General features: G+C 46.0%; 1 protein-coding gene across 3 annotated transcripts in view; it reads right to left on the reverse strand.

Moving 5' to 3' along the window:
- The window catches only part of IQCA1 (IQ motif containing with AAA domain 1), a 115,458-nt gene that overhangs the window by 40,452 nt on the left and 47,673 nt on the right, over positions 1 to 27,333 (reverse strand). For all 3 annotated transcript variants that reach the window (XM_070423368.1, XM_070423367.1, XM_070423366.1), the window contains 5 exons: positions 21,168 to 21,252; positions 12,207 to 12,326; positions 7,109 to 7,184; positions 2,270 to 2,376; positions 1,719 to 1,820 (listed from right to left, as the gene is read on the reverse strand). In XM_070423368.1, coding sequence (XP_070279469.1) covers positions 1,719 to 1,820; positions 2,270 to 2,376; positions 7,109 to 7,184; positions 12,207 to 12,326; positions 21,168 to 21,252 — 490 coding nt within the window. The remainder of the gene's footprint in view (positions 1 to 1,718; positions 1,821 to 2,269; positions 2,377 to 7,108; positions 7,185 to 12,206; positions 12,327 to 21,167; positions 21,253 to 27,333) is intronic.

A 27,333-nucleotide genomic window follows, 5' to 3' on the forward strand; every position in this document is an offset into this window, starting at 1 on the left:
GTCAAGCGTGTCTTTGGTACCCAGTCACCTCTCTGTTAGCACCCAGTCTGAAACCAGGAGCCCACAGGGCCGGGCAACTGTCCACCTCTGGTTCCCAAAGGGCTCTGCCTTCAGAGACTCGAGACAGCAGGGGAGGCGTGGAGAACATGATCTTTATAACAGGGCCTGTGACCTCTCCATTGTGATGAGAACACCCCGCTCCCAGGAGCAGGTTAAGGTGCCTCAGCACAGGCACAGTGCTTCCAGCCCGGCCTCTCTCCTCCTTTCCTGCTTCATCTTCTATCTCAGGCCTCCTCAGGCGACCCGTGATCCGTGCCACACGGGACTGACCGCGGGCCCTTTCTTAACGCTCTGCTCTTTCTCTCCTCCGTATTTCCATTCATTCATTCATCCATCCATCATTTTCATTGCAGTATAATTTATGTGCAATAACGTATACCCATGGCTTCTTCAGAACTCTGATGACCTAAAAGGTTTCGTGTTACAACAAGGGAGGAACTCAAGAGAGAGAGAGATGGCCCCGAGAGGCAGGGCCAGCGGTGTCATCAAGGGGTTGCCAGCTGATGAATGTGAATCGATTAATTTACAATAAGAAATAGAATTGTCCAGGGAAATGAGCCCTGTAGATATCCCCCTGGCCAGAAAATCAACATGGAACTATAACAACTGCTTACGAGGCTGCTTGGTGAGAATGCTGCAGACCAGCCGGCTGTAAATCTGAGCTTCCCACGATGCCCTCCCTGGGTTCCATTAATTTGTTGGAATGGCTCACAAAATTCAGGGAAACATGTCTATTGAAGTATATTATAAAGAATACAGACCAATAGCCAGGTGGAGAGACACAGGAGGCGAGGTCTGGCAGAGTCCTGAGTGCAGAATCTCGGTGAAGTTGGGGTGCATCATGCCCCTGGCATGTGATTTGTTCACCATCCTGAACACTCTCCAAACCCCTCACTGGGGTTTTTATGGAGGCCTCTTCACATCAGCACGGTCAATGACCCTCCCCCTTTCCGGCCAGCCTCCCTCCTCTAGAGAATGGAGGTGGGGCTGAGGGTTCCAGGCTCCTCGTCATGGATGCTCTTCCTGGGGACCACCTCCCATCCCGACCCATCCAGGAGCCTGTCCAGTGCTGCCCCATCAGAACAAGATGTTCCAAGTGCTCCTATCACTTAGAAATCTACAAGGGTTTCAGAAATTCTTTGACAGAAGCAGGCAGAGACCAATATATATATTTTCTATGACCTCATAGGGCTCTAGGAAGGGAACTTTAATTATTAGGATCCAACTGGCTACTCCGAACCACTGTGAGAAGGATCCGTGGCAATTTAAAATTCAGTTCATCTGATCTGCCCCCACCCCACCCCCAAAGAAGCTGCTCATTGCCATAGAACCCCCACCCTCACAGATCTACCTACAGGGAGAGATGGGTGGGCATGTGAGGCACGTGCGCTGGCTCCTCTAGTTCCCCTCCGATCGTTGGGGCTTGGGTGATCAGAATCCACAATGGTGAGGGTTGACTTTATCCCCACAACCTGAGGGCTAAGTGGTAAAACAAGGCAGATTCAGGGAGGGAAGGCATGTTCCCCCGGAAGCAGAGGGACAGCCAGGTGGGCTGGGCAGCATCCTGGCCACGCCGCTGGAGCCTGGGAAAGGGGCTCCTTGTCACAGTTGGAATCTGCCCTCGGCCTCATCCCTCCCCACACTCATTCACTACTCACATTTTTACCTCCTTTCTTCTTTCCTTCTTTGACCGGAAGTTCCTTTTCTCTGTTCACGGCTAGTTTGATGTTTTTCAGTTCCTGTCTCATCAGCTCATCAACCTAGGTGAATACAAACACACGGCTTTTAGGTGACTTCCATGCCTTGTGTGTCCTCAGTTCCGGGTTGGTCATGAGGAGGACGGCGCTGCCATGAGGGCGTGGTGTCAGCACGCCAGCAGTGTGGCTCTACCTCAGCGGTTCTCAACCTGTGGGTCGCGATCCCTTTGGGGGTCGAATGACCCTTTCACAGGGGTCGCCTAAGACCATCGGAAAACACATATATAATTACATATTGTTTTTGTGATTAACCACTATGCTTTAATTATGTTCAATTTGTAACAATGAAAATACATCCTGCATATCAGATATTTACATTACGATTCATAACAGTAAAAACATTACAGTTATGAAGTAGCAACGACAATAATTTTATGGTTGGGGGTCACCACAACATGAGGAACTGTATTAAAGGGTCGAGACATTAGGAAGGTTGAGGACCACTGCTCTACCTGAACCCGGATCTCCGACTCCAGCTCCTTCCGTTTCTCCTCTTTGATCATTTCCGGATCGTAGTTCTGGAGGAAATTCAACGACTCGTCTTTATTCTTCCATATTTCTATGCTCCAGAAGGACAAAGAAAAGGAGAATGAGCATTTCTTTCAACAGGAAGACAGATAAACAGCTCCTGCAACAGAAAACACACGTTTACTTTCTACACGCAGGTCCGGCGGGCCCACCTCACTGCGGGGACCGGCGACTCAGCAGGAAAGCTGGCCGGGCACAGCCAGTCTGGATCCAGGTCTGGCAAGGGCAGAAGACCTCAGAGGCTGGAATGGGCCCATGTGGCAGGAGTGGGCATACAGGAGGGGGCTGACAGCGGGGCTGAGTTTTTATTATTTGAAATAACCACTCCCATGAGAGAGGCCAGAGAGGCCTCCCCGTTTCCAGAGTCAGAGCACGAGGAAAACACATGGTGTAAAACGTCTATATCATCCCATTGGTGTGAAAAACGCCATCAGTCATAAATGAATGAACGTCATCTTGTCCCGAGCCCTCCGGAAGGTGAGTTTGTGGTTAGCGTGTTGGGTGTGTGCACCGAAAGCTCAGCTGGTTTGCTGAAACGTACATACGCTTAAATGAGGAGAATTGGAGACGGAGGAGTAATAGCACGCTTCTTCTTATGTGTTTAAAGTTGTAAGCTTTCCCCCTCGAAAATACTATAACAGGTTTAAATGTGTCCTATTTGTTAACAGTAAATATACGATTAACTAATAACAATAACTAATGAGAATGTACTATCTACTTATGACAACTCTTTTCTAACTTATATGATGACTAAATCTTCTCCAACAGTGATTTATAAGCGTTTCAATAAAGCAAAACTGCTTTGTTATTTATTAACTTTGCTTTTCACTTAGATACTAGTTTTACCAAAATCGGGAAGCAATGCATTCAATAATGCGAAGAACACATCAAGAAACAGCACGTGCTGGCGAGGATGCGGGGAGGAGGGGACTCTTGTGCACTGTTGGTGGGATGCAGGCAGGTGCAGTTGCTGTGGAAAACAGTATAGAGGGTCCTCAAAAAGACGTTAAAAATGCATCTGCCTTATGACTCAGCGACTACACTTTTGGGTATATATCCAAAGAAATCTAAGACACTAATTCAAAAGAATATATGCACTCCTGTGTTCATCACAGCATTATTTACAATAGCTAAGCTATGGAAGCAACCCAAGTGCCCATCAATAGACAAGTTGGATAAAAAAGGGGTGGTACCTATACACAATGGAATATTACTTGGCCATAAAAAAGAACGAAATCTTACTATTTGCGACAAGACAGCATGGATGGACATAGAGGGTATTATGCTAGGTGACATAAGTCAATTAGAGAAAGACAAATACCATAGGATTTCACTTATATGTGGAATCTAAAGAACAAAATAAATGAACAAACAAAATAGAAACAGACTCATAGACACAGAAAACAGACTGCTGGTTGTGGGGAGGGGTGGGGTGGGGACTGGTTGAAAGAGATGAAAGGAGTAGGAAGCACAAATTGGTAGTGACAAAAAAGTCATGGGGATGTAAAGTACAACATTGGGGATATAGTCAATAATATTGTAATAACTGTGTAGGGTGCCAGGTAGAAAACACATAAAAATTTTTTTAAAAAGCAGAAAGGGACACAGACTTCCACAGAAAGGAAAGCATGATGCGGTTACTGATGTAACAGCAGTCGCCCCTCGGGGCCAGTTCCCGGCGCTGTAACTGTAACACAGCGATGCAGCCCGCCGACCGAACCTCCACTCCATTCACCCGGTCCAGGCCTCGTTTCCACCGAGACTTTGCCTTTCTCATGACACTTCTGCACAGGGCACTTCTCAATCCCTTCAAGAATGTCACGGACATTTGTAAATGCAGGCAGCCATTCACTGCCCTCCAAGGGCGACCCCTGCCCTGCTCCCCCCTCCAGCAGAGAATGAGCCTTTATCTGAGACTGAAAAGCAGGCCAGGCCCTTTCACACGTTAGGGGGTGAAGAGGGAGGGGGTTTCATCTCAGCGATTAAAATGCTAATGTTTGCTCTGAAAAGGAAAACCTTTGATTTTTAAGAAAAGAGATCTAAGACAGGACATTTCATTTCTTTAAGTTACCGAGGACCTGGCAGATAACACACAAAGTGCCACACCACCCGCCCAGGGGAGTGACACCGTGTCCTGCTCCGGAAGGGCCACTGGGCCTGCTTTGGTTTTAGTTTTCGTTTTTTTGTTGTTTTTTTTTTTTTTTTGCCATAATGGAAACAGATATTACACAAAAGGCATGGATAGTCTCAAGAGCTTTCCTGGAGCTTTTCCTTGGTTAAAAGACTTGGCTTCTCCAGGAAATGTAAGATTTTCCCCAAATTAATTTTTCCTTTTATCAAAACAACGCATGCACATTGTCTTCAACGAAGTTCGAGAGTATTAAAAGATTATGATGAAAAATTGTCTGTCCGCCTCCAGGACATTGCCTGATGACATTCATTCCCACGTTCATTCATTCATTAGAAAATGCACTGAAAAAATTCAGATGTATTCATAAATCTGACTTATTCACATGCTATGTAATTTATAAGTACTTTCTCCACAAATTGTTAAATTCAGACTTTATGGAACCACATTACCAGCCAGGCACTGCCCTCGGAGTGGCCCAGAGCAGCAGGCCCTGCTTCCAAGGACCTGGCTTCCCGCTGCAGGAAGACAGTGAACACACACATCCAAGGCAGATGGGGGTAAGTCAAGCTGTGTCAGGGTGGGCACAGGGTCAGGCGGGGAAGGCCTGCAGGGACAGGCATTCCAGGCAAGGGGAACAGAAGGTACGAGGGCCCTGAGGTGGAAGTGTGATTGGCTTGTGGGCAGAAGAGCAGAGCAGCCCAGGGGAGCAGGGTGTGAAGTGATGTATTTTCACATGAGCTTTAGCTGTTTCTCGGGTCTTCTCCTGGTGTCTGAATAACATGCTTATAGAGCTACCTGTTGATTTACCAATGTTAGCCATGAGCTCCTGACTTCTTATGATGGTCGATGAAGATTTTTCTCTCTCCCACTTTTTCTCTTTCTCCCTTGTTTTCAGAGGGGAAGAGAGCCAGGCCTTCCAAATGCTGGGGAACTGTTGCCTGTGTGCGTGCAGGACAATACCTAGATGTGCAGGGCACTGAAGTCCCCTTCTCAGGACGCCCTGGAGGACAGGCTCCACCTCAACGAGGGGGTAATGAGAGAATGAGGGGGTGGCAGTCAGGAGAAGCAAAGGAGGCCCGAGGATGAGGTGCCCGAGCCCTGGGAGCCAGGGCTTCTGGTCAGTTGCCTAATCTGTTGGAAGGCAGGGAAAATGAGCTTGAAGGTCCGAGAGAATATAAAACAAGTGAGGGTTTAACTTACACAAGCTACCCAGCATATGGCACTGTCCCCACCCCATCCACCGCCACCATCCAGTAGGCGTGCTGCTGGCACGTACCACTCTGTATCTCCAGGTTGGCACAGTGCCAGGCACACGGGAGACAGCCAATGATGTTGAATGGATGTTTTTGATAGTGACTGCTCTGCTCTGTTGTTGGTTAAGGAGTGGATGAACTCTCAAACCTCAATGACAGCAGGTCTATCAGCACCTGCCGACAGGGGGCAGTGATGCTCACCTGGCCTGGTTGTTGTGAAGAAGTGAAGTCAGCATGGGAAACACTAAGCTTTGCATGTCTGGGGCCCCTAATAAGTTTAAACTTACCCCCCCTCCCCGCCTTCCTCCCCAGTTAGAGCAGCACCGAGTCCTGCCAACACTGTCCTCTCCTCTGGGCTTCTCCCGCAGGCCAGCCTTTCATGCAAAGCAAGACCCTCACTCTAGTGCTTGGTGAGAAAATTTTAGGGGTACACGACACTCTTACTTTGGATAACTGGTGTATCAAACCTGTAAGGACACTGGGATTGTGGCTGAGGATGAGGTTCCATTTATTGGGGTAAAACCATGAGTCGATTTAATAATATGTTATGTAACCACCAGCATGGGTGCTGTCCAGACAGGACCAGAGTCAGGAGGAGGCGCACATGTGCCTGACGCTGGGGAAACACCACTTCACGCCCTTGTTGCATTTCTGAGGAATTCCCAACTACCGCCAACCAGCACCAACGACCACAGTTCCCGTGGCCAGTCATTCTGTGCTGGGGTTTATCCCGAGGGTGGAGTGGACCCAAAGGAATTGGACAATTGTTCTTGTAAATCTTCGTGGAAACATCTGAAAGGCCGATCCGCACACTTGCAGCTCCGGCTGGATGTGGCTGTGCTAATTATGAGAACAGGGACAAAGAACGGTGTCGTATTTGGGCACAGGTCTAACAGGGCTAAAACCTTTTGCTGTATAGATAGTATTGGTTTGTCAAACCATCCAGGACATGGCTTCCTTCCCTTTCATTACAGCCAGAGAATGTGAAGTGTTAGGGGTCCAAACACAGAATGGAGGTTTGGATTATGTTCTCATCCTATTTTCTCACCCACTATATGCCTTCTTCCTTACCCACTATATGCCTTCTTCCTTACCCACTATATGCCTTCTTCCTTACCCACTATATGCCTTCTTCCTTACCCACTATATGCCTTCTTCCTTACCCACTATATGCCTTCTTCCTTACCCACTATATGCCTTCTTCCTTACCCACTATATGCCGGGAAGGCACTCAAAAGAATGAAAATAGAGGTGGACAGGTCTTGGCTCTGAGCTGCATGCTTGCAGCCTCTCCTGACGGGGCACTGGGTGCTGGGGTCAGGGGCCTGCAGGCAGACGGAGTGACACCTCAGTTGTTGCTCTCATTCTCCAAAACTGACCTTTATAGGTGTTATTTCCTTCCTCCATTGTTTGAAGGAAAGCACTGGGTGACATTTTCCACGGCTCATCTTCCTCCTGTTAAGCAGAATGATATTTCTGTGACTCGCAGGCACAGTGCATCTGCCGAGACCGGACAGAAGGGGTGCATCTGTTGTGACTCCTGCCCCGATGGTCCCCACACAGACTCCTCCCTGGGCAGCACCCCTGTGGGCCGCCGGACTCAGGGCGTGGATAGTTTGGGAGATGTAGCTCCGCTGCTGGCTCATGAGGCGCCCTGATACTGCTGTCCACATCGGTCGCCTCCCCTGTGGTCCCCACGCCCTGAGTTTGGTCCTATCCCCTTCCTCCACCAAGATGCCATCCAAGCCCCACCTGGGCTCCAGGGCAGAGCCAACCACCTGCCCGAGCACCTGCTGACCACGCCATCCTGGGTCCCTGCACCGCCTGCAGGTGAGGCTGAGCCCTCACCCCCTGGAGAAGTCCCCTCTGCCCCGCGGCTCCCCCTGTGACAGCCCGGCTTGCAAACCCTCATCTGAGGTTTCTGAGCAATAATGTTTGTTTATACCGTTCGAGTGCCAGGTGCCTGCAGACCACTCTCATGGCTGTTGTCACCCCACAGAGGGAGGGGAATACTGTGGGGGATGTTATGTCCATGAGGAGGTTTCCTGGGCCCCCGGGTACTCCCTCCACAGCTGAGAGGCAGCACGGCCACCAGACGATGAGCACTTTCCCCAGCGTGGCTCCCGGAGGGCATGGGCGTGTTCCTCCTTTCTGGACACCATGCACCCAGGGCCGGAGGGGAGACCGGTGAATGGAGCTCACAGAGTGAGGGGCTCCGAGGAGGAGGGGGTCGGGGTGCTGGGGGTCATTCACGGAGGGCCTGCCTGGAGTCACAGCTCACAAATCATGCAGGGCTGCTGCAGCCCAGGAGGGAGACCACCTGCCTTGCAGAACCTGGGGGAGAACTTGAGCCCAGAAACACCAGGGGCTCAGAGCCCAGGGAGCAGCTGCCCCACCTTCCAGGGCCCACAGGAGACCCGAGCTCACTGGGAAGGTACCTCCCTCCCCAACCCCCATCCCCCCAGTGCCCAGGGCTGGCCACCGCCGCTCCTGGCTACCCCACATCCAGTCATTTGAGAAAAGCCTGCAAGGTCAGCAAGAAGACCAGTGTTGGGTAAAGCACATCCTTAGAGCAGGGGTCCTCAAACTTTTTAAACAGGGGGCCAGTTCACTGTCCCTCAGACCATTGGAGGGCCAGACTATAGTTTTAAAAAAACTATGAAAAAATTCCTATGCACACTGCACATATCTTATTTTGAAGTAAAAAAACAAAACGGGAACAAATACAATATTTGTATTTGCATGTGGCCCGTGGGATGTAGTTTGCGGACCCCTGCCTTAGAGGAAAGAGCTAATGTATGGCCACCCGGGAAATTTGAAATAACTGCAATTAAAGTTCTCTGAGGTCCTATTCATATCTCTCTCTTCCGGTGTCACTGAGGACTCATGGGTCTTTGACATTTTTTAGTCAATGTATTGCTAACTATTATTGCCATTTTTGTTTTGGATACTCAGATGTCCTAGTTAGCCTCTGGGAGCCCCTATAGGTGAGAATATTGCCATTATGAGGAGGAGGAAGACGAGAAGGAGGAGGAGGAGAGGAGGAAGGAGAGGAGGGGTAGGAAGAGGAGGGAGAGCAGGAGTGGAAAACTCCTGTTAGATCTGAGGCAAATGTCACCTCCTCTGTGAAGCCGTCCTGGATTCCCCCAGCAGAAGTGACTTTCCCGTTGCTCAGCAGGACGCTCTGGCATCCTGGCGTCTGTTTCTCTGTACGGATTACTGGCTATTCACATGTCTTGAGTGCTCGCTTGGAGCAGGGTTCCATCTCGCTGATGTTCTGTACCCTGCCTCGACCCCGCACTGCATCTGGTCCCAGAATAGGTGTTTAAGGTGTTTAAGGCACGTAGGTAAAAGTGAGATGGATAGGTCTATTTGTATGACTTTGTTTCTATAATAAATATTAAGTTCTTGAGGGGAACGCAACATGGAGGCCTATTGGGGACTCTGATCCTGGCCGCAGAGAATGATGGGAGTGCAGATACTCCCATAAGTCGGGGCGCAGCGCTCCACGTGGTGCCCACATACCAGGTGGTCTCGGAGACACCTTTTCACTGCAGGAGAAAGCATGATGAAAGTGCTTGCTTTCCTCTGGACGACATTCTTCCTTTGGTCGACAGCCCTTGAAGTTTATTGGGCCTATCCCTTTCTTTGGTTGCTGTTTTAAACATTCAGTATTTTGCTCATTTTGACATTTGTAAGTTACACCCCCCCCCCCACCCCCCCCGACCTGGGAAGGGGATGTAACTTACAACCCAGATATGTACCCTTGACCAGGAATGGAACTCATTGCCCTTAAATGTGTGGACCAATGTTCTAACCACTGAGAAACACTGGGCATTCCCCCACGAGCAAACTCCCAAATGGCTCAGAACCCAGGCCACACTTGCCCTTGGGTGGCCGTGCCTTGCCCTGACACCGTCTCCGGTCTCCCCGCCTCTCCATCCTGTACCTGACTGGCCTCCCTGCCTTGGTCACTTCCTCCCCCACAGTCCATCCCACAACATGGCCGTGCAGCACAGATCTTAGACTATAACTCACTGAACTCCCAGCTGCTCAAGTCACTGCCCGGAGCTGACTCCTCTCTGGAGGCACAAGGCTCCGTCAGCCCCCCCGAGCCCATCCCGCTGCACCTTGGCGGCCCCACCCGCCGCACATCCCTCTCTGAAGCTGTCCTCTGGTTCTCTGGCTTGGAGACTGCCTGGAACCCCGCCTGGAACCCCTCATCCTGCCTCCAATACTTGTCCTCCAGGGCCCTCTCAATAGCCCCCCTGCTACCTTTGCTCACTTGTAACATCCCAGGAACATACAAAGCTTTCAATCTTCTCCCTGTGTGACATTTTGAAGAGTATTTTCTGTTTCTAGAGGTTAGTGGAAATATTCAGATAATCCTATCAGCTTTTTAAAACTATGAGGTCTTTCCTAGTTTTCTGATTATACACATGTGGCTGGTGACTGACAAGCCACTAAGTTATGAGATACCAGAGCATAGTCACAGCTCTGCCCCGCGACACAGGCCGCGTGAGTCAGTGTCTGTGCACATTCAACGGAACTAGTTCCTCTTAACAGATGTCATTTTTCTACAGGTCAAAATACCAACTCACGTGGGTTTCGCTGGCTGGTCTCAGGAATGCTTCCAGATACTTGGGGGTTGATTCTAGAATACTTTTAAAAGTCAATGGGGCCTTAACTGGTTTGGCTCAGTGGTTAGAGCATTGGCCTGCGGACTCAAGGGTCTCAGGTTTGATTCCGGTCAAGGGCATGTACCTTGATTGCAGGCACATACCCAGTAGGGATTGTGCAGGAGGCAACTGATCAATATTTCTAACTCTCTATCCCACTCCCTTCCTCTATGTACAAAATCAATAAAATATATATTTAAAAAAAAGTCAATTGGAAAGATAGTCTGATCTCTAAGAAGCATACCCGCATAATTTAAATATACCAATTTTTATTAGTGATGACCATTTATTCTTTTAATAATCACACTGTCACTTTGGAGACCTGTACTTTTCAGGACTAAATTCATTTCTAAATGATTCTGCAGGGTGTCACCTCTCATTTGCAACTACATCATAAATACTGATGTACTCAAACTTTGCTTTTTGTTCCAAACTGTTCATCGTTAAGTGACTCTTTAAAAAAAGTTTTTATTGATTTTAATTTTTAAAATATATTTTTATTGATTTTTTTTTTACAGAGAGGAAGGGAGAGGGATAGAGAGTTAGAAACATCAATGAGAGAGAAACATCGATCAGCTGCCTCCTGCACACCCCCCACTGGGGATGTGCCCGAAACCAAGGTATATGCTCTTGACTGGAATCGAACCTGGGACCTTTCAGTCTGCAGGCCGATGCTCTATCCACTGAGCCAAACTGGTCAGGGCAGTTTTTATTGATTTTAGAGAGAGAGGAAGGGAGAGGGAGAAAGAGATGGAAACATTGATGAGAGAGGAACATCATCGAACGGCTGCCTCCTGCAAGCCCCATTCTTGGGATTGAGCCCGCAACCCAGGCGTGTACCCCAACCAGGAATCGTACTGGCAATCTCTTGGTGCATGGGTCAATGCTCAATCACTGAGCCACACTGGCCAGGCCTTAGGTGACTCTCGAATAGCTAGTTAATAAAATACCATCACTCAACACAGACCAGATTGCGTAGCTGGTAGTACTTTCAGACTTTTATGAAATGAGCTTCACTCACAGTGAATTTTCAATCTGCAAATGGCAGGCGCCCTCAAGCATACCGAGAGAAGAGATGCTCAGAATAACCCTGAAACTCTTCCAATTGTTCTTGCTCTTGGGGGCTGCTTAAACCTCTCTTACCAAGCGAGAGGAGGATTATTAAATCAGCGTTCCTGTGTGAGCTGTCTTTTTTGGGGGGAGATGAGGGAACAGTTTATAACTTTTGGGGTGCAGGCAGATTAGCAGGGCAATAGGTGGTCTCACGAGTTGGGTTCCCTGGAGATACTCAGAGGGTTTACTGGGAGCAGCACCCACAGGAGAGGCGGGGAGGGAGCAGCGGCTCGGGGCCCAGGGAGAAGCTGACGATTACGCAATTAAAAGGAGCTCTTGCTGATCCCACAGAGAGCCAGGAGCTGGGAGAGCCCTTCGGAGTGGCCCCAGTGAGATAGGGGCTGGGCCTTGGTACTCTAAGGTGACTGTCCTTGGATGCAGCTGCCCTGGGGGTGGGGGATGGTAACCTCAGGTGGATCAGCTCCCTTAGACCCAGAGGTCAGAACATTCTGGGCAGTTGGGGACGGAGTGCCTGGGTCCGGAATTGGACGCCCAGGGGCCCACCTCAGCATCGAAAGGATGGCAACCAACTGTCGATCAGCATAAACAAAGGGGGAAAACCGCTGGTTGACAGCGTGATTTCCTCGGAAAGGACTGACTGCCATCTCAGCAGATCTGAGATGATCCCATTGAGTCAAAGCAAAAGAGCAAAAAACTCAACTTTCTAAAATTCCAAATTCCTTACCTTACTTTTTTCTTTTGGTACTTTCTTTTCCTTAACTTTTTTGACTGGCTTTTTTTCCTTTTTCTTCTCCTTCCTTCTTTTTTCCTCCTCTTCTTGGTTTGCAATAATATCTTGAATAACCTGGTGAAACACAAAACAATGGTAGCATTTTAATGGACCTATCATGAGGAGGACTGTTTTTCTTGTCTGGATGGAAGTGTTTGCTGGTCAGTCTCGGGTCTCTGCCTGCTCTGGGCCTGGAGGCTGGCTCCTCCTGGGACATCACAGGGCTCTCGCCTGCCTCTGGGCGGGTTCGTCAGTGGGTGGCAGCAGTCGGGCCTCTGAGGGCAGATGAAGAGAGAGGTCGGGCAGGCGTTCTGAGCCCAGCTCCTCCCCAAGGCAGAGCTGCTCAACTCCCAGCGGCTCCACGACACGAGGGGATCGAGGCTTCCTCCACACCCGAGCCACGAGCCACGGCCTCAGTGCCAGGCCTGGCCACACCTCTTCCCCCAATCCCAGTTGGGGACGCCTTGTTTCCTGCGGGGTCTCCGATGGTGACAGCTGCTCTTGTAACAGCATCACATTCCCGTAAACGATCTCTTCTCAGAGTTGGTTTCTTCCAGCTGTGGTTTACTTTGTATTTCCTGCAGTGACCAAACCCATTTACTCCTCTACAATTAAAATATTCGTTAAGTAGTACCTGGTTCACACAGGACCAGCGTCATCGAAGATGCCATACAATTCAGTTCAATGCAACGGATGCCTCAGGAGCTCTCACTCGCTGGGACGGAGAGCTATGGACTCTGGGAGCTGGGAGGGTAAGGATGATACGTAGGACACACATCCTGTTTGGCCCTCAGACTCTGCTCATCACTGGCCATGGGACTGAGATGAGCGACATACCTGATCTGAGACTCAGTTTTCTCAGGTCTAAAATGCAGTTAACACGTCTGTCCATAGCACTGGCGATATGCCAGGCCAGGTTCTGCTGGCAATATGCCAGGCCCCGTTCTGCGAGCTCCACCGACTAACTCCTTTACTCCTCGATTCAGCCCTGGGTGGCGCTGTTATCACCCATTTTACTGATGAAGGAACTAAGGCACAGAGTTCAGTAACCTGGTCAAGGACACACAGCTAGTGAGTGGCTGAGCTGGGATTAAACTGGTGCTCACCAGGATGCATTTCATCATGTAGGAGAGAGGAGGTGAGACGAGAAAGGATATGTGCAAACGCATCCTATAGTATGATATGCGTATAGTTAAGTAAAGAATAACGCTCTGCAGCTTCAGGATACATGCATGTGTAGTCTAAGCGTAAAGAAACGGAAAGGAATAGGTTTCAAAGGCTGACATCTCCCCTCTAACATGCTGTGCCAACCCATCCTCCTGGGAGCAAGGCCACCTGATTATGTCTTATTCGAATTTACCCAAAATGCTCAGTTTATTCTCTAGTAATATATACATATTTAAAATATATTTTTATTGATTTCAGAGAGAAAGGGAGAAGGAGCGGGGGAGAGAGATGGAAACATCAATGATGAGAGAGAATCACTGATCGCTGCCTCCTGCATGCCCCCTCTGGGGATCGAGCCCACAACCCAGGCATGTGCCCTGACCGGGAATCGAACCCTGATCCCCTCATTCATAGGTGGACACTCAACCACTGAGCTACACTGCCACTCTAGTATTATATTTTTGATGTTTATTACCTATGTTGCTCTTGCGAGCTTAATTCACACCTTTTAAAGTATGAAAAGCAGCTTTATCATGAACAGCGCAGCCATTCTGGCACCATCTGGACTTAAAAAAAACCCTAAACAAAACTATAGTCATGTGAGCTTGCATTCTAGGAGACTGTGGTGGGGTGAGGCCCTGAGAAGGGCATTGGGGAGGTGAGAGGTGACGTATGTGTTGTGTGTATTTTTTGGTAATAAAAAGGGTGTCTTTGGACAGGATTAAAAGTCTCTTGTCAAAATAGCAATGTTTTCCTTGGGGATCGAGTTCACCTCAACTCGTAGAACCAAATCATGGCTGCCCATGAGTGTTGTATCCTGAAGCACTGTGGGGCATGGACAGTTTTTGGTTCTTGGAAGTTTAGAAACTTTCAGAAATGCAAAGACTTTTAAAAACACATAAAAATGTGAGCAGTTGCAAAAAGGATGAAATCGTTATTTGTGGAGCATACAATTCAGCATATCTTTTAAAGCCTTGTCAATTGTGTTGTTTGTTCATTTAGTTTTTGAATAGATAATACATTGACATGGCTCAGAATTCAAAAATAACAAAAGAGCATGTAGTGAAACATTTCCTCCCGTGCTGTGAGCCAGCCAACAAGATCCACTTTAGAAAGCCAACTCATACCTTAGATATGCTTCCGGAGCCATGGTAGATAGATACATGAAAACATGTGTGTGTGTGTACACACCCATGTACAGGAAGCACACTAACACCGTCTGCCAATCATGTCCATGAAAAATGGTATGTGATTGTGGTGGTCCATCTTTTAAACCAACACTGAATTTATTTTGCTCATGCTCTTCAACTATAGCAAAATCCTCCAAAGTGCACACATATGTACACACACGTACATGTACTATAAGCATATATTTGCTGTGCAACCATCTCCATAAATCAATTTTAGAACATTTCCAAGATCCCAATAAGATTCCCTGGTGTCTATTCATTGTTAATCCCTTTTCTCTCCCCTCTCCTCCATCCGGGCCAGCACTAGTCTACTTTCTGCCTCTACATATTTAATGTTTCTGGACATATCATATAAACGAAATCATAGAACATGTAGTCTTTAGGGTCTGGCTTCCTTCACTTAGCATGTCTTTGAGGTCACCCATGTTGCAGTGTGTACCAGATGTTTGTTCCTTTATTTATGGCTAATACTCCATTGCATGGATTGATCACATTTCACCTCTCCATTCACCAGGTGATGGACAGTTAAGTTGTTTCAATTTTTGGCTTTTGTGAGTAATGCTGCTATGAATATTTATATACTAGTATATAAAAGCCTAAGCGACTATTACGACCGAACATCAGGTCGACCAGTCCTATGATGCGCACTGACCACCAGGGGGCAGACACTCAATGCAAGAGCTGCCCCGTCATGGTCAGTGAGCTCCCATAGCCAACCTTCCGAGGCTGGCCAACCTCCCGTGACCTCTCCCCCTGGCTGGCCAGCCCCCCCATCGGCTCCAATCGGAGGAGGGGGGCAGCTGGCCAATCTTCTGCGGCCCCTCCCCCCGGCCGGCTGGCCCCCAATAGGCCTTGATCGCCAGCCAGGCCAAGGAACCCCACCCATGCACGAATTCGTGCACCGGGACTCTAGTTCATGTATAATTTTTTATGTGTGTAGACATATACTTTCATTTCTTTAGGATAGAGTCCTAAGTATGGAACTTCTGGGTCATTTGTAAATTTATGCTTAACTATTAAGAAAGTGACAAACTGATTTTCCAAAGTGGCTGCCACATTTTACATCCCACCAGCACTGTGTGAGGGCTTCCTTTTCTCCACATCCTCAACATTTGCTGACAGTGGCAATTATTCCAGGAGGCACGAATCTTTTTGATAATGGCCATCCTGGTGGGTAGAAAATGGTATCTCTTTGTGGTTTGAATTTTGTTTTCCTAATGACTAGTGATGTTGAGCATCTTTTCATGTGTTTATTAGCTGTGAACTGTCTATTCAAGTCTTTTGCCAAGTTTTCCATTGCCTTATTTATCTTCTCATCATTGACATGTGTAAGGGTCCTTTGTATATTCTGGATACAAGTCCTTTATCAGGTGTATGTTTTCAAATATCTTCTCCCAGTCTGCTCTTGCCTTTGCAGTTTCTTAATGTCTTTTGAAATGCAAAAGTTTTGAATTTTGATGAGGCTCAATTGATCAATTTTGTCTGCAGTGTAGCTTTAATTTGCATTTCTCTTATATGTGTGAGGGTGATTATCTTTTCATATGCTGAACACCTTTTATTATGTTTCAAATCCATTTAGGTTTTCTGTTCTGAGAACTGTCTGTTCATATCTCTTGGCTGTTTTTTATGTTGGGTTATTGATGTTCTTATAGAGCCATGGGAGTTCTTTATATATTAGAAAAATCATCTCTCTCTATGATACTTATTACAAATAATCCTCCTAGTGAGTCCTCTGCCATTTGACTTGACTTGGGGTTGGTTCTGCCATGCAGGTTAAAACTATTTTTTGTGTGTAGTTGAATTTATCATTTTTTCTTCTATGACCCTGGGATTGTTCAACAGCAGTAGAAAGGTCTTTCTCACCATGAGGTTATGACATGTTTCTTCCTTGGCTTCTTCAAGTCCTTTTGTGTTTTTTTTTTTTGTGTGACATTTAAATCTTTGACCCATTTGAAACCATTCTGGGATAAAGAGATGATTTAATATTCTTCTTTTTTAGATGACAACCTGGTTATTCTAATACCATATATTAAACTAGAGGTCCGGTGCATGAATTCATGTACAGGTGGGGTTCTGGCTGGCCCGCCCTGGATTGGGACTGATTGGGCTGGGCCAGCTGGGGGGAGGGGACTCAGGAGGTTGCCAGCTGGCCCCACCCCCTGGTCAAACTTCCGGTCGAGGGGACAATTTGCATATTAGCCTTTTATTATAAAGGATGGTGTTTTTTTTCCCTTATATAAGAAAGGTGAGGTGCTACATTTATTATATAACTATCTTTAAATATGTACTTGGGTATATTTCTTGAGTTTCCATTCTTTTCCTCTGATGTGTCTTTCTAGTCATCTGCTTATACCAATGGTCCTCTAATGACATGTTTTCATACACAGCAGGGCTCATTACTCCTCATTACACTTTATTTTCTCAATTTTACTGGTTGTTCTTGGTTATTTACTTTCTACCTGAAGTTTAGAATTGGGTTGGTCCCCTCCCTGTACCCCCTCCCACCCATGCTCCAACATAATGCTCCTGATATTTTTATTGGGTCAATGACATTTATAGATGATGCTGGGGAGAGCTGAAGTATTTATGATGTTGAGTATTTCTACCTAAGGACACTGTATGCTTTCCCATCTTTTTGTTTGCATCCCTCCGAATATTTTAAACTCTTCCTCGCATAAACACATATTTAAGTTTACTCCTGGGTATTTTATGTTTGTGTTGTTGCTATTGTAAATGGGCCCTTTTATCATATTTCCTATCTAGTAGTACCCACAAAAGCTACTGCTTTTTATACATTAATTTTGTAACTCCCTCATCTGATTTCTCATATATGTTAAAGTAGTTTTTCAGTTCATTCTCTTTGCTTTTGTAAGTATAGAACACATGTTCAAAGGGTGATCATTTTGCCTCTTTCATTCCAATCTCTACATCTTTATGTTCTTTTTTTTTTTTGTCTGTCAGTAATCCATAGATCAGATGGGAGAAAGATGACAAAGGCGACCCTTGTATTTTTCCTGACATTAGTGAAAATGTTTCTAGTGAATTTCACTAAGCATGACATTGGCTTTTGAACTAAGATGGAAATATTTTGTCATGATAAAGAAGTATCCATAGATTCTCATTGTTTTGTTTTATTTTTTAATATCAGGAATGGATGTTGAATTTGCCAAATGACCTGTCAGCATCCACTGTGATGAGCTTATGGTTTCCATGTTTGGCTCTCTTTATATGACACAGTGTATTCATATACATCCTGAAATTGAACTATTCTTACATTCTGGAATAACCGTGCTTGCTTGATGGCGGTGTGTTGCTTATTTAAGGTGCTGCTGGGTTTTAGTTTGCTAATATTTCAGTTGAAATTTTTGCACTAATACTCATAAGGAAGACTGATCTGTGGTTTGATTTGTACTCAATCTTTTAGGTGCTTAGTATCAATGTGATTATGCTCTTTTCATTAAAAAGTATTTGTACTGTTTTTATTTTTTACAAATATAAACTTGACTACATGCATCATAAGAATGATTAGGCTTGGTCTACCTCTTCATCCTACTACAACTAACATTTGTACCAACTGCTAAAGCTTCCTGAAAGCTTTCCGCGTGCCCAGTTCTGTTTTCAGTACAAGTATCATCCCCTCTAATCAGTGCATCAGACCCAGGAGGTAGGCACGGCTTGGGTGTCCTTGTGCAGATGAGAAAACCGAGATGTAGGGGGACTAGCTGGCCTCAGGCTGCAGACCTAGCATATGGGGGACTGTGACTGCACCACGCCAGCCCGACTCCTCAATCGTCTGCTCTGTGTACCTTTGTGTTATTTTAATTATTAACCAGGCATCCTCAGTTCTCTCGTTTTTAGTTTGACTAGATGTTAACTCTACTTTTAGATGTTTCTCCTGTACAATTTAGACATTCCACTGACATTCTTAATCCTATAATTGTTACCTTTCTAAACTAACATGCAACGTGTTTGGCTGCTTGCCATGGACTTTCAAGACAGGACTTGTGCCTGATGATTTAGCTGGAGGGACAAGACCTAAACATAACGAGTGAAATAACACCAGTCCAAACCACAGTCACTCAGGTAGGGCTTGGTGACCTGCCAAACAAGGGTGGGTATTAAGTGTCCACGGAGTTCAGAGGAGAAAGACGGGAGTCCTCTGGGGGTGGAGGGAAGGCTCTGGAAGCTGAGTTGACTTTGACAGGGAAGTGGGGGAGACCTGTGTGCTTGACTCTGAGAGCTCCAGCAGGGGTGCACAGGGGGACAGCCAAGATGACCAGAGCCCTCCACAGCTGCACAATTCCTACTGAAGACCAGTAGCCAGGGATCAGTGAATTACAGTGCCTGGGCCAAATCTGGCCTGATGCACATGTTTATAAATAAAGTTTTATTGAAGCACAGACATGTCCATTCATTCACATACTGTCCGTTTTTGCTTTCATACTATAATGGCAAAGTTGAGTAGTTGTAGTAGAGAATGTAGGTTCCATAGACTCAAATATTTCCTACTTTTGTCCCTTTATGGAAAAAATTTGTTGATCCATGTAAGCGTGTCTTATTATTTCCTTAGTATCAATTTCTTCAATAATATTTATGGATCAAAGGATATAGATTAAAATTTTTGATATTTACTTAGTCCATTCCCCATAAAAAATGTTATGCTCATTTATGTATCCAGCAGCAATGTATGGGAGTGTTTTCCTCCCCACATGCTTAGAGACTCCAGTTAGTACCATGATTTCAAATTTTTACCAATCCCATATGTGCAAAAAGATACAGTAACATTTTCATATTTAAATTTCTGTTAGTGACTTGTAAAATTTCTGCTATTAAATTTCTGTTTGTATTCTTTGTCGTCTTTTCTACTGAGGTGGTCAGATTTTTCTCATTACTTTCTAAGAACTCTTTATATATGAGAGATATTTATCATCACATGTTATCAGTCTATTCTTTTCCCATTACTGTGATATTTTAATTACTTTATCTTTATAATTTGATTTATATCAAATGGGGCAAGTTCCCTGTGGTTATAGCCCTTTTTCAAAAACTTTTCACACATTTTCACGTATATATTCTTCCATGTAAACTGGAGAATAATTTTGTCAATAAAATTGTTTTGATTTGATTGGCATTGCATTGACTGTATAGGACAGTCAAAGGATAATGTGTACTTGTACTTTATTGAGTCTTTCCAGGGAAATAATCCACCAGTCTATAGGTTCAAGTCTTCTTTCAATTTCTTCAGTATAATTTTTGTAAATATCATTTTGTATAATATGTCAATACAATTTTTAAGTTTATTGTGTTTTCTAAGAAGATGATCAGATAATCTAAAATTAATGATAAAATTATCACTCTAAAATAGTTATAACTCTTTTTCTTTTTCTTATCTTATTGCATTAGGTAGTAAGAACTTAGGAAAATATTAACTAATACTTCTTACAGCAACCATTTTTCCCCCGAGTTTTACTTCTGAGAGCAATGCCTCTAAAGCTTCACTGATGAGAATCATGCAAGTCTTCTCTTGGTTTCTATGATGCTCCGAGAGTAAGAACATTTCCCTATCTCTAGTTTATTAAGACATTTCTAAGACTAGCTTTCCATGTCAGTTTAGTCAGATGCCAGGGAGATGAACAAATAGCACTTCTCTGGAAGAACATCAATGTGGCAAACAGTGGAGTCTGGACGGGTGAGAAGGACCTGAGCAGGGGAAGGTGGGTGGACAGGCGCCGTGGAGGGAGGGAGGGGCCTGACATGGACAAGGGCATTTCAGGCGCAGCAGCCTGAGGGTGAGGAGGAAGGTGAGGGGGTGTGGTAGTGACTGTGGTAATGATGGGACAGGAGACGAGGCTGAGGTGAGCAGGGACATGCACAGAAAGGGCTCCTGAAAGCAAGCCGCTCAGAATTGACTAATTGGAGCACCACGTGTTGTTGCATCTCGTTCAAAGGCAAGAGGGAGAAAGGTAAGTTCATTCTGAAGTAAATTGGAAAGTACGTGCATTGGTGAACTCATCGCAGACCTAGTCATTTACATGTTCCATCTTTGCAGTGGAGTTGCTTGTAAAGGGGGCATCAAAAGAATCAGGAGACTGGGTATGAACTAAATATCTTCACTTATCTATTAAATATATTTAATATTACTTTTGCAAAAAGTACCATGAAAAATGTATGTTATTAAGTCTTATTGTGACAATTGACGTGCAACAAAGTTGAAAAATAACCAAGATCTGCCCGGCTGATGTGGCTCAGTGGATGACTATCAACCCGTGAACCAGGAGGTCATGGTTCGATTCCCGGTCATGGCACATTCCCAGGTTTCAGGCTCAATCCCCAGTAGGGGGCATACAGGAGGCAGTTGATCCATGATTCTCTCTCATCATTGATATTTCTATCTCTCTCTCCCTTTCCCTTCCTCTCTGAAATAAACTAAAAAAAACACATAGTAAAAATAAATTAAATAAAAATAACCAAGACCTAATAACGACAAAACCAGCAACTCCAAACTTTAAGGAAATAAAATCACGGTACATTTACATTTTATTTTCAAGCATATTTGTACCTGTTGTGGGGTCTTGTTTGAAAAAATGATAGCGGAACCTCCTTCTTCTGCTTTAGGGTATTCGGGGAAGGCGCCAGTTAAGTTCCTGAGGAGGAAGGAAAGGCAAATTTAATAGAAAGGATCGCAGTCCTCTCTGTTATTTTCCCCCTTAGCTGGCTCTGCTGATGCTCATTTAAATAAGGGCTAGTTATTCAGATGGGGCCTCCCTGACCATCCGGGGCCAGACCCGAGGTCTCACAGGAACAGGAGGGTCTGGGACCCGCAGGAGCGGCTTCCCTCCTGCAGGAGTTGTTACTCTCTCTCTCAGGCAGACTGGACGCTTCGTTTTCTTTTTTTCCCCTTTAAATTATTGAGCTACTCTGTGCTTGAGTTAAGAATCAAGACAGAAGCACAAATCATTTCTTCCTGTTTAAAGTTTAGGATAAACACAGGAGTTTGAAACTAAACAGAAGGGTGGAGGTGTTACAGTTACAAATGTAGTAATAGTGCATGAAATACACACGCATGCTTTAGGCTTTAGTAAGTCTAAGGGTCTATATTTTATGGGTGCCAAGTAGTAATTTACTTTTGCTGTAACCATATAATTTCCTACATTTTGAAAAGCAGGCTTTGTAATTTAATGTTGAGGAATTTCAGAAGGAATGTGTAGTTAATATTTCTAAAGGGAACTGACTCTGACACAAATGTTATGTTTACTCAGCATATAGAAAGAGAAGATGACCCAGTTAGTTCCATCAGTATAGAGCCCAAGGGTCCGAGGAGACAACCATGTTTAAAATGACTCTATAGCAGTGGTTCTCAGACTTTGGGGCCTAGGAACCCTTTACATTCTTTTTTTGTTGTTAATCCTCATCAGAGGGTATTTTTTCCATTGCTTTTCAGAGAGAGTGGGAGAGAGGGAGAGGGGTAAAGAGAGAGAGAGAAATCAGTGTGAGACTCATCGATTGGCTGCCTCCTGCATGTGCCCGGACCAGAGGTGGGAGCAAACCCGCAACCCGGGTACATGCCCTTGACTGGGAATCGAACCTGCACCCCTTCGGTGCACAGGCCGATGCTCTAACCACTGAGAGATACTAGCCAGGGCCCCTTTACACTCAAACTTTTCAGTATCCCAAAGAGCTTTCTGAAAATGTGTTATTGCTATTGATATTTACCGAATTTTATAGTAAAACTGAGACATTTCTAAAATATGTATTTTTAATTCATTTAAAAATTACAATAATAAACCTGTTATATGTTAACATAAATGTCATTTTTAATGAATAACATATTTCCCCAATAAAGAAGTTTAGTAAGAAGAATGTGACTGATTTGCGTCTTTGAAGTCACTTTTTGGTTTGGCTTAATGGAATAGCTGGATGCTCCTATCTGCTCCTATGTTGAATCTGTTGCCATACGTTGTTTTGGTTGAAGCTTAGTAAGAAAACCTGGCCTCATGTATATGCATAATTGGAAAAGAAAGAGCAATTTTTTTGTGTTAATCCTCACCTGAGGATTGTTTTCCCATTGATTTTTAGATAGAGTGGGAGGGAGGGAGAGAGACAAAATATTGATATAAGAGAGACACATTGATTGGCTGCCTCCTGCACGCGCCCCCACAGGGACCGGGGAATGAACCTGCAACCCAGGTACGTTCCCTCGACTGGGAATTGAACCCAAGACCCTTTAGTGCCTGGGGCGACACTCTAACCACTGAGCACACTGGCCAGAGCAAGAGAGGACAATATTAATAGCCTTTTAGGTAACAGAATATTCCGCTTTGATTCTACACCACTCAATAAGTGATAGCTTCCTCAAGGCTGGCTGTGATGTGGAATCTGAAACCATCAGTGAACTTGCCTTCTCCATCACGTGAAAATCCATCCGCCCATCTTGAGTGTTGGATATGTCTTTTGCCCACGCACGGTTCTGTAACACCAGGTATTGGTCATTGGGTTCACTGCATTATGCAGATCTTCCCAAATGTCGATACATTTCCTCTCATCAAAATCACATTCATTATCAACCTTCTAACAAAAAGGCTAAGTAATGGGAAGCTCTCAAACTCATGGAGGTCCTACAGGGTTTTGAAATTTTCAATTTCCTCTAGAAAGCTCAAATTTTACTGTTGGCAACAGATACCCTGGGTTGTTTTCCATTAGGCTCATTTGGCTCATTTTTGAGAAAAATCTCTCCCCCAAACCCAACTCTGAATCACCAGAGTTCATCAGTTGTTTTTTAAATAACAGTGACGTCCTGTAAAAAGTGGCTAGCTCAGCTTGTGACGGTGGTCACACTTGGTGTGCAGTGGAAGGCATTTCTGGGCGCTCCTGGCTCTGTCTCACAGAATATTAAAAAGCTGTCTATTCAAGGGTCAAGTCTTAATAACTGAGTTATCCCTTACTGCACCCGCAGGGGTTGTTAAACGAAACTGTTTCCAAGGCCGGTGGGTAACGAGGAGGACCATGGTGACCACAAATGGGGGTCTCTGCCTTGCTCTCTGCTGCTCCCCCCACCACTGTGGTTTGGTGTGAATGTCAGGAACCATTGCAAATAAGTCATATGGAAAGAGTTTGACTTTTAGATCCTGAGAAGATCTTGGAGACCTCAGAGGTCACACACTTTGAGAACCGCTGCTCTAGAACGTCTCCCCGAGCCACTGCTCAGATGCCCCCATGGAGGTCGGCTCCCTCTCCCCGAGTCAGCCCATCCATTTCCAGCCCTCCGTTGTTATGAAGTCCTTTCTGACACTGGGCCAACTGCAACCTGACTCCTGGCTTCTTGTTTGACCTTCTGGGGACACACAGAATTTGATTCTTTCTCTTCCACATAATTGCTAGTCAAACATTTTAAGACAGTTATGTCATTGTCTGGACGAAACGGCCCAGGTCTCTTGAATCTTTACTGTTGGGCTCATTTTGTGGGAATGTGACTCAGTTCCTCAGTGTTGCTTTGAAAGGAACTAAACACAATGCAGTGTGTGTGTGTGTGTGGGGGGGGGGGGGGCGGGGCAGACTCTGTACAAATGCACTAACACTGAGGATGGTGGGTGATCACACAGTGTGTGTGACATTCTGTCTACGGAGCTACCATCATCACAGCTACTTTGGTGTCTTCACACACTCACCCACCATCCATCCATCCACCCATCTATCCATCCATCCACCCATCCACTTACCCACCCATCCATCCACCCATCCATCCATCCTCCACCCATTCACCCACCCACCCACCCATTTTTCATTAATGCATTTATTTGTGTAGTCAATCAACAAATACCTGGTTAGTACCAACTCGATTCTAGATGCAATGAGGGAGACAGTGATTGAACATTAAAAGATGCTGACCTTGCCCTCACGCAGTTCACATTCCACATCACATGGCGCAATATTTGGCTGATGCACATGCTTGACCCCAGACATTACTTGTCCACAAGATTCATAGCTCAGACCTCCTTAACTTGCCTGACCATGCTTTGTCTCGATCTGTAAATCACTTGACCCAGCCGGTTCCTGGTTAAAAACTCTGAATGCATGGAGCTTACAAACTAGGACACTCTCTTCTTCATATCCAGTCCCCTGATTCCGTTGATGCCACCTTTACAAGCAACTCCACTGTATAATTTTATTTCCACATTTAAAGCTCGAATGGTTTTGAGGACTCATAGTAGACGTAGCAGTTTATATAAACTAAAAACTAAAAGAATTTACATGTTCCATTTTTACAGTAGAATTCTCAACTTAGTCCCACACCAATAGTCACAGTAAGACTTAATAACATACATTTTTCATAGTACTTTTTTCAAAAGTAATATTAAATATATTTACTTTAATAGGTAAGTAAAGATACCTGTTTCTTCTTAGTTACAATAGTTTAAACAATTAATAATCTGAAATTGAATTAGTCTTATCTTGAAAGAATGTAAAAACTGCTACAGGGCACACATTTAAAAGATAAATTTTAAAATTCATATCTAGAAAATAACAGTGTAACTGATAGCTCTTCACCTTGTGCTCAGGAACACGAACACACACACACACACACACACACACACACTCACACACACAGGCTTTCTTGTGCTCATACCACTCCAGTCTGTCCCTCCGTGACAAGGGGACCTCCCCCACAGCAGCGGCGCCCTGCTTGGTGATATGCTGAGGGCACCCTGGCTTCGCCCTGGCTGGGACTCTGTCCCTGTGACTTGGTCACTTGGAGGATGCGAAGAGAAAACAGTTTTTGTATTTTCTTGGCTGCTGGGTGTCACCCCACGTTTTCAGTGTGTGGTCTGGCTGAGAGGGGGCTCTGGTTAAGACGGGGGCACTGCCTTCCCCCTCGCAGTCTGGGTGCTCAGGACTAAGACACAATTGATCCCTCCCTGCTCACCAGAAGGAAGCTGCAGCTGACGAGTGTTTCAGTGCCCGGGGCGCAGCGCACTGAGAAGGTGTGAGACCTCCGGGGAGAGACGCGTACACTCAGACATGAGCGAATGGAAACATTATTTTGGCTCCCACAGTATTTCTGACACTGACTGCTGGGGGCTGACAGCATCCCTGCAGATGACAGTCCATATGGGGACTTTCAGGAAAGTTACTGAGGACTTCAAATTATGGGGTACCATGGCCTCCACGTGGTATTTCCCCTGTGCCTGGCTCACCTCCCCCCTCCTCCCACTTCCTCTCTGCTCACCTGGCTCCCACTGCTCCCCCATCCACCTGGACCCCTGGGCACTCCCTCCTCAGAGAGAAGTTCACTCTTAGAGGTAAAATACTACACCCAGTGTGTCCCTCGCTTGCTCAAATGTCATCGCATCCATGAGGTCTTCCCTGACTATCCTATATAATAAAAGAGAAACATGTAAATTGACCATCCCTCCACTACACTTACCAGCCAATCAGGAGTGAGTATGCAAATTAACCCAACAAAGGTGGCAGGTTAATTTGCATACACAGGCGCTGGCGGAGAGCAGAGTGGGAGATCCGGCAGCTTGGGGGGGACGTGGCTCCCTCAGTCACTCCCCCAAGCTGCTGGGTGGAGAGCAGAGCAGGAGAGCTGGAGGCTTGGGGGGATGTGGCTCAGTGACTGAGGGAACCACGCCCCCAAAGCCCCCGGGCGGAGAGCAGAGAGGGAGAGCTGGTGGCTTGGAGGACTTGGCAGAGTGGGAGGCCATGGGGTGGAGACAGGGCAAGAAGAAAAAACCAAGAGCGCGGGGAGCACCAGGAATTCTGGGAATAGTAGTTCTGGTGGCAGCCCCAGGACCTGAAGCGGAAGCCCAGAGCACGGGGAGCACCGGGAATGCTGGGAATCATAGTTCTGATGGCAGACAGATCTCCTAGACACTAGAGCAAAGTGAGTCTGGAGCAAATTACTGTTGCGGTGGGGGATGGAGGGAAAGCAAAGGTGAGAGACATAAGTAAAATCAGAGTGTTTACGAAAAATTAAAGGAAAGATATCAAAAAACTTCCAGGAAATCTCCACCAATGAAGCAAAGAAAAAAAATGCCTCTATTATTCTGTAAGCAACAAACCAAACTGAGTTGGGGTCTCAGACAATTCACTCATATGATTGCAAAGACAGACAGAAACTCCCGGATTGGAGAGGGCTCCCCTGAGGGCTCCCAGATTGGAGAGGGTGCAGGTCGGGCTGAGGGACCGCCACATCCCTCAGTGCACAAATCTCCATGCACCGGGCCCCTAGTCTTGTATAAAATAAGTTTTTGACAAACAGAGTAGGTTCCTCTTATCCCTCAGCCCAAGGTCTTGTGCAGCGGGCACACTCGGGTGCAGCAGAGGGGGATGGTCAGCTGGTTTTAGATGGTTGCTGCTGTGTCTCTTTGCAGCTTGAAAAGTGCTTTCAGAAACACAAGGATCTTGCCTACTGAACTGTTAACACAAAATCCTCTGCAGAATTATTGTTAACTGTGCTGCTGCCTCTGTGCCTATACACGATTTAAATCATGGCTTTTCCTCCATTATTCTTTGAATCTTAATTCTAAAACCATTTGATTATCTTTGAACTTCCCTCATTTTGCTGATTTACAAAGGCAGTGTGCAGCCTGTGCTGGCACGTCATCCCCCCCGCCTGGCTTCTATCTGCCTTCATGTCCCCCAACAGGCGAGGCCAATGCAGCCTCTTCACTGGGCGCCAGAACCTGCCGCTGGGACCGGTGGTGTAGAACCTGGGCCCTGCC

Source organism: Myotis yumanensis, unplaced genomic scaffold (genome assembly GCF_028538775.1).
Source record: "Myotis yumanensis isolate MYYU_CA2020_CCGP unplaced genomic scaffold, mMyoYum1.0.hap1 SCAF_8, whole genome shotgun sequence".
NCBI classification, from domain to species: domain Eukaryota; kingdom Metazoa; phylum Chordata; class Mammalia; order Chiroptera; family Vespertilionidae; genus Myotis; species Myotis yumanensis.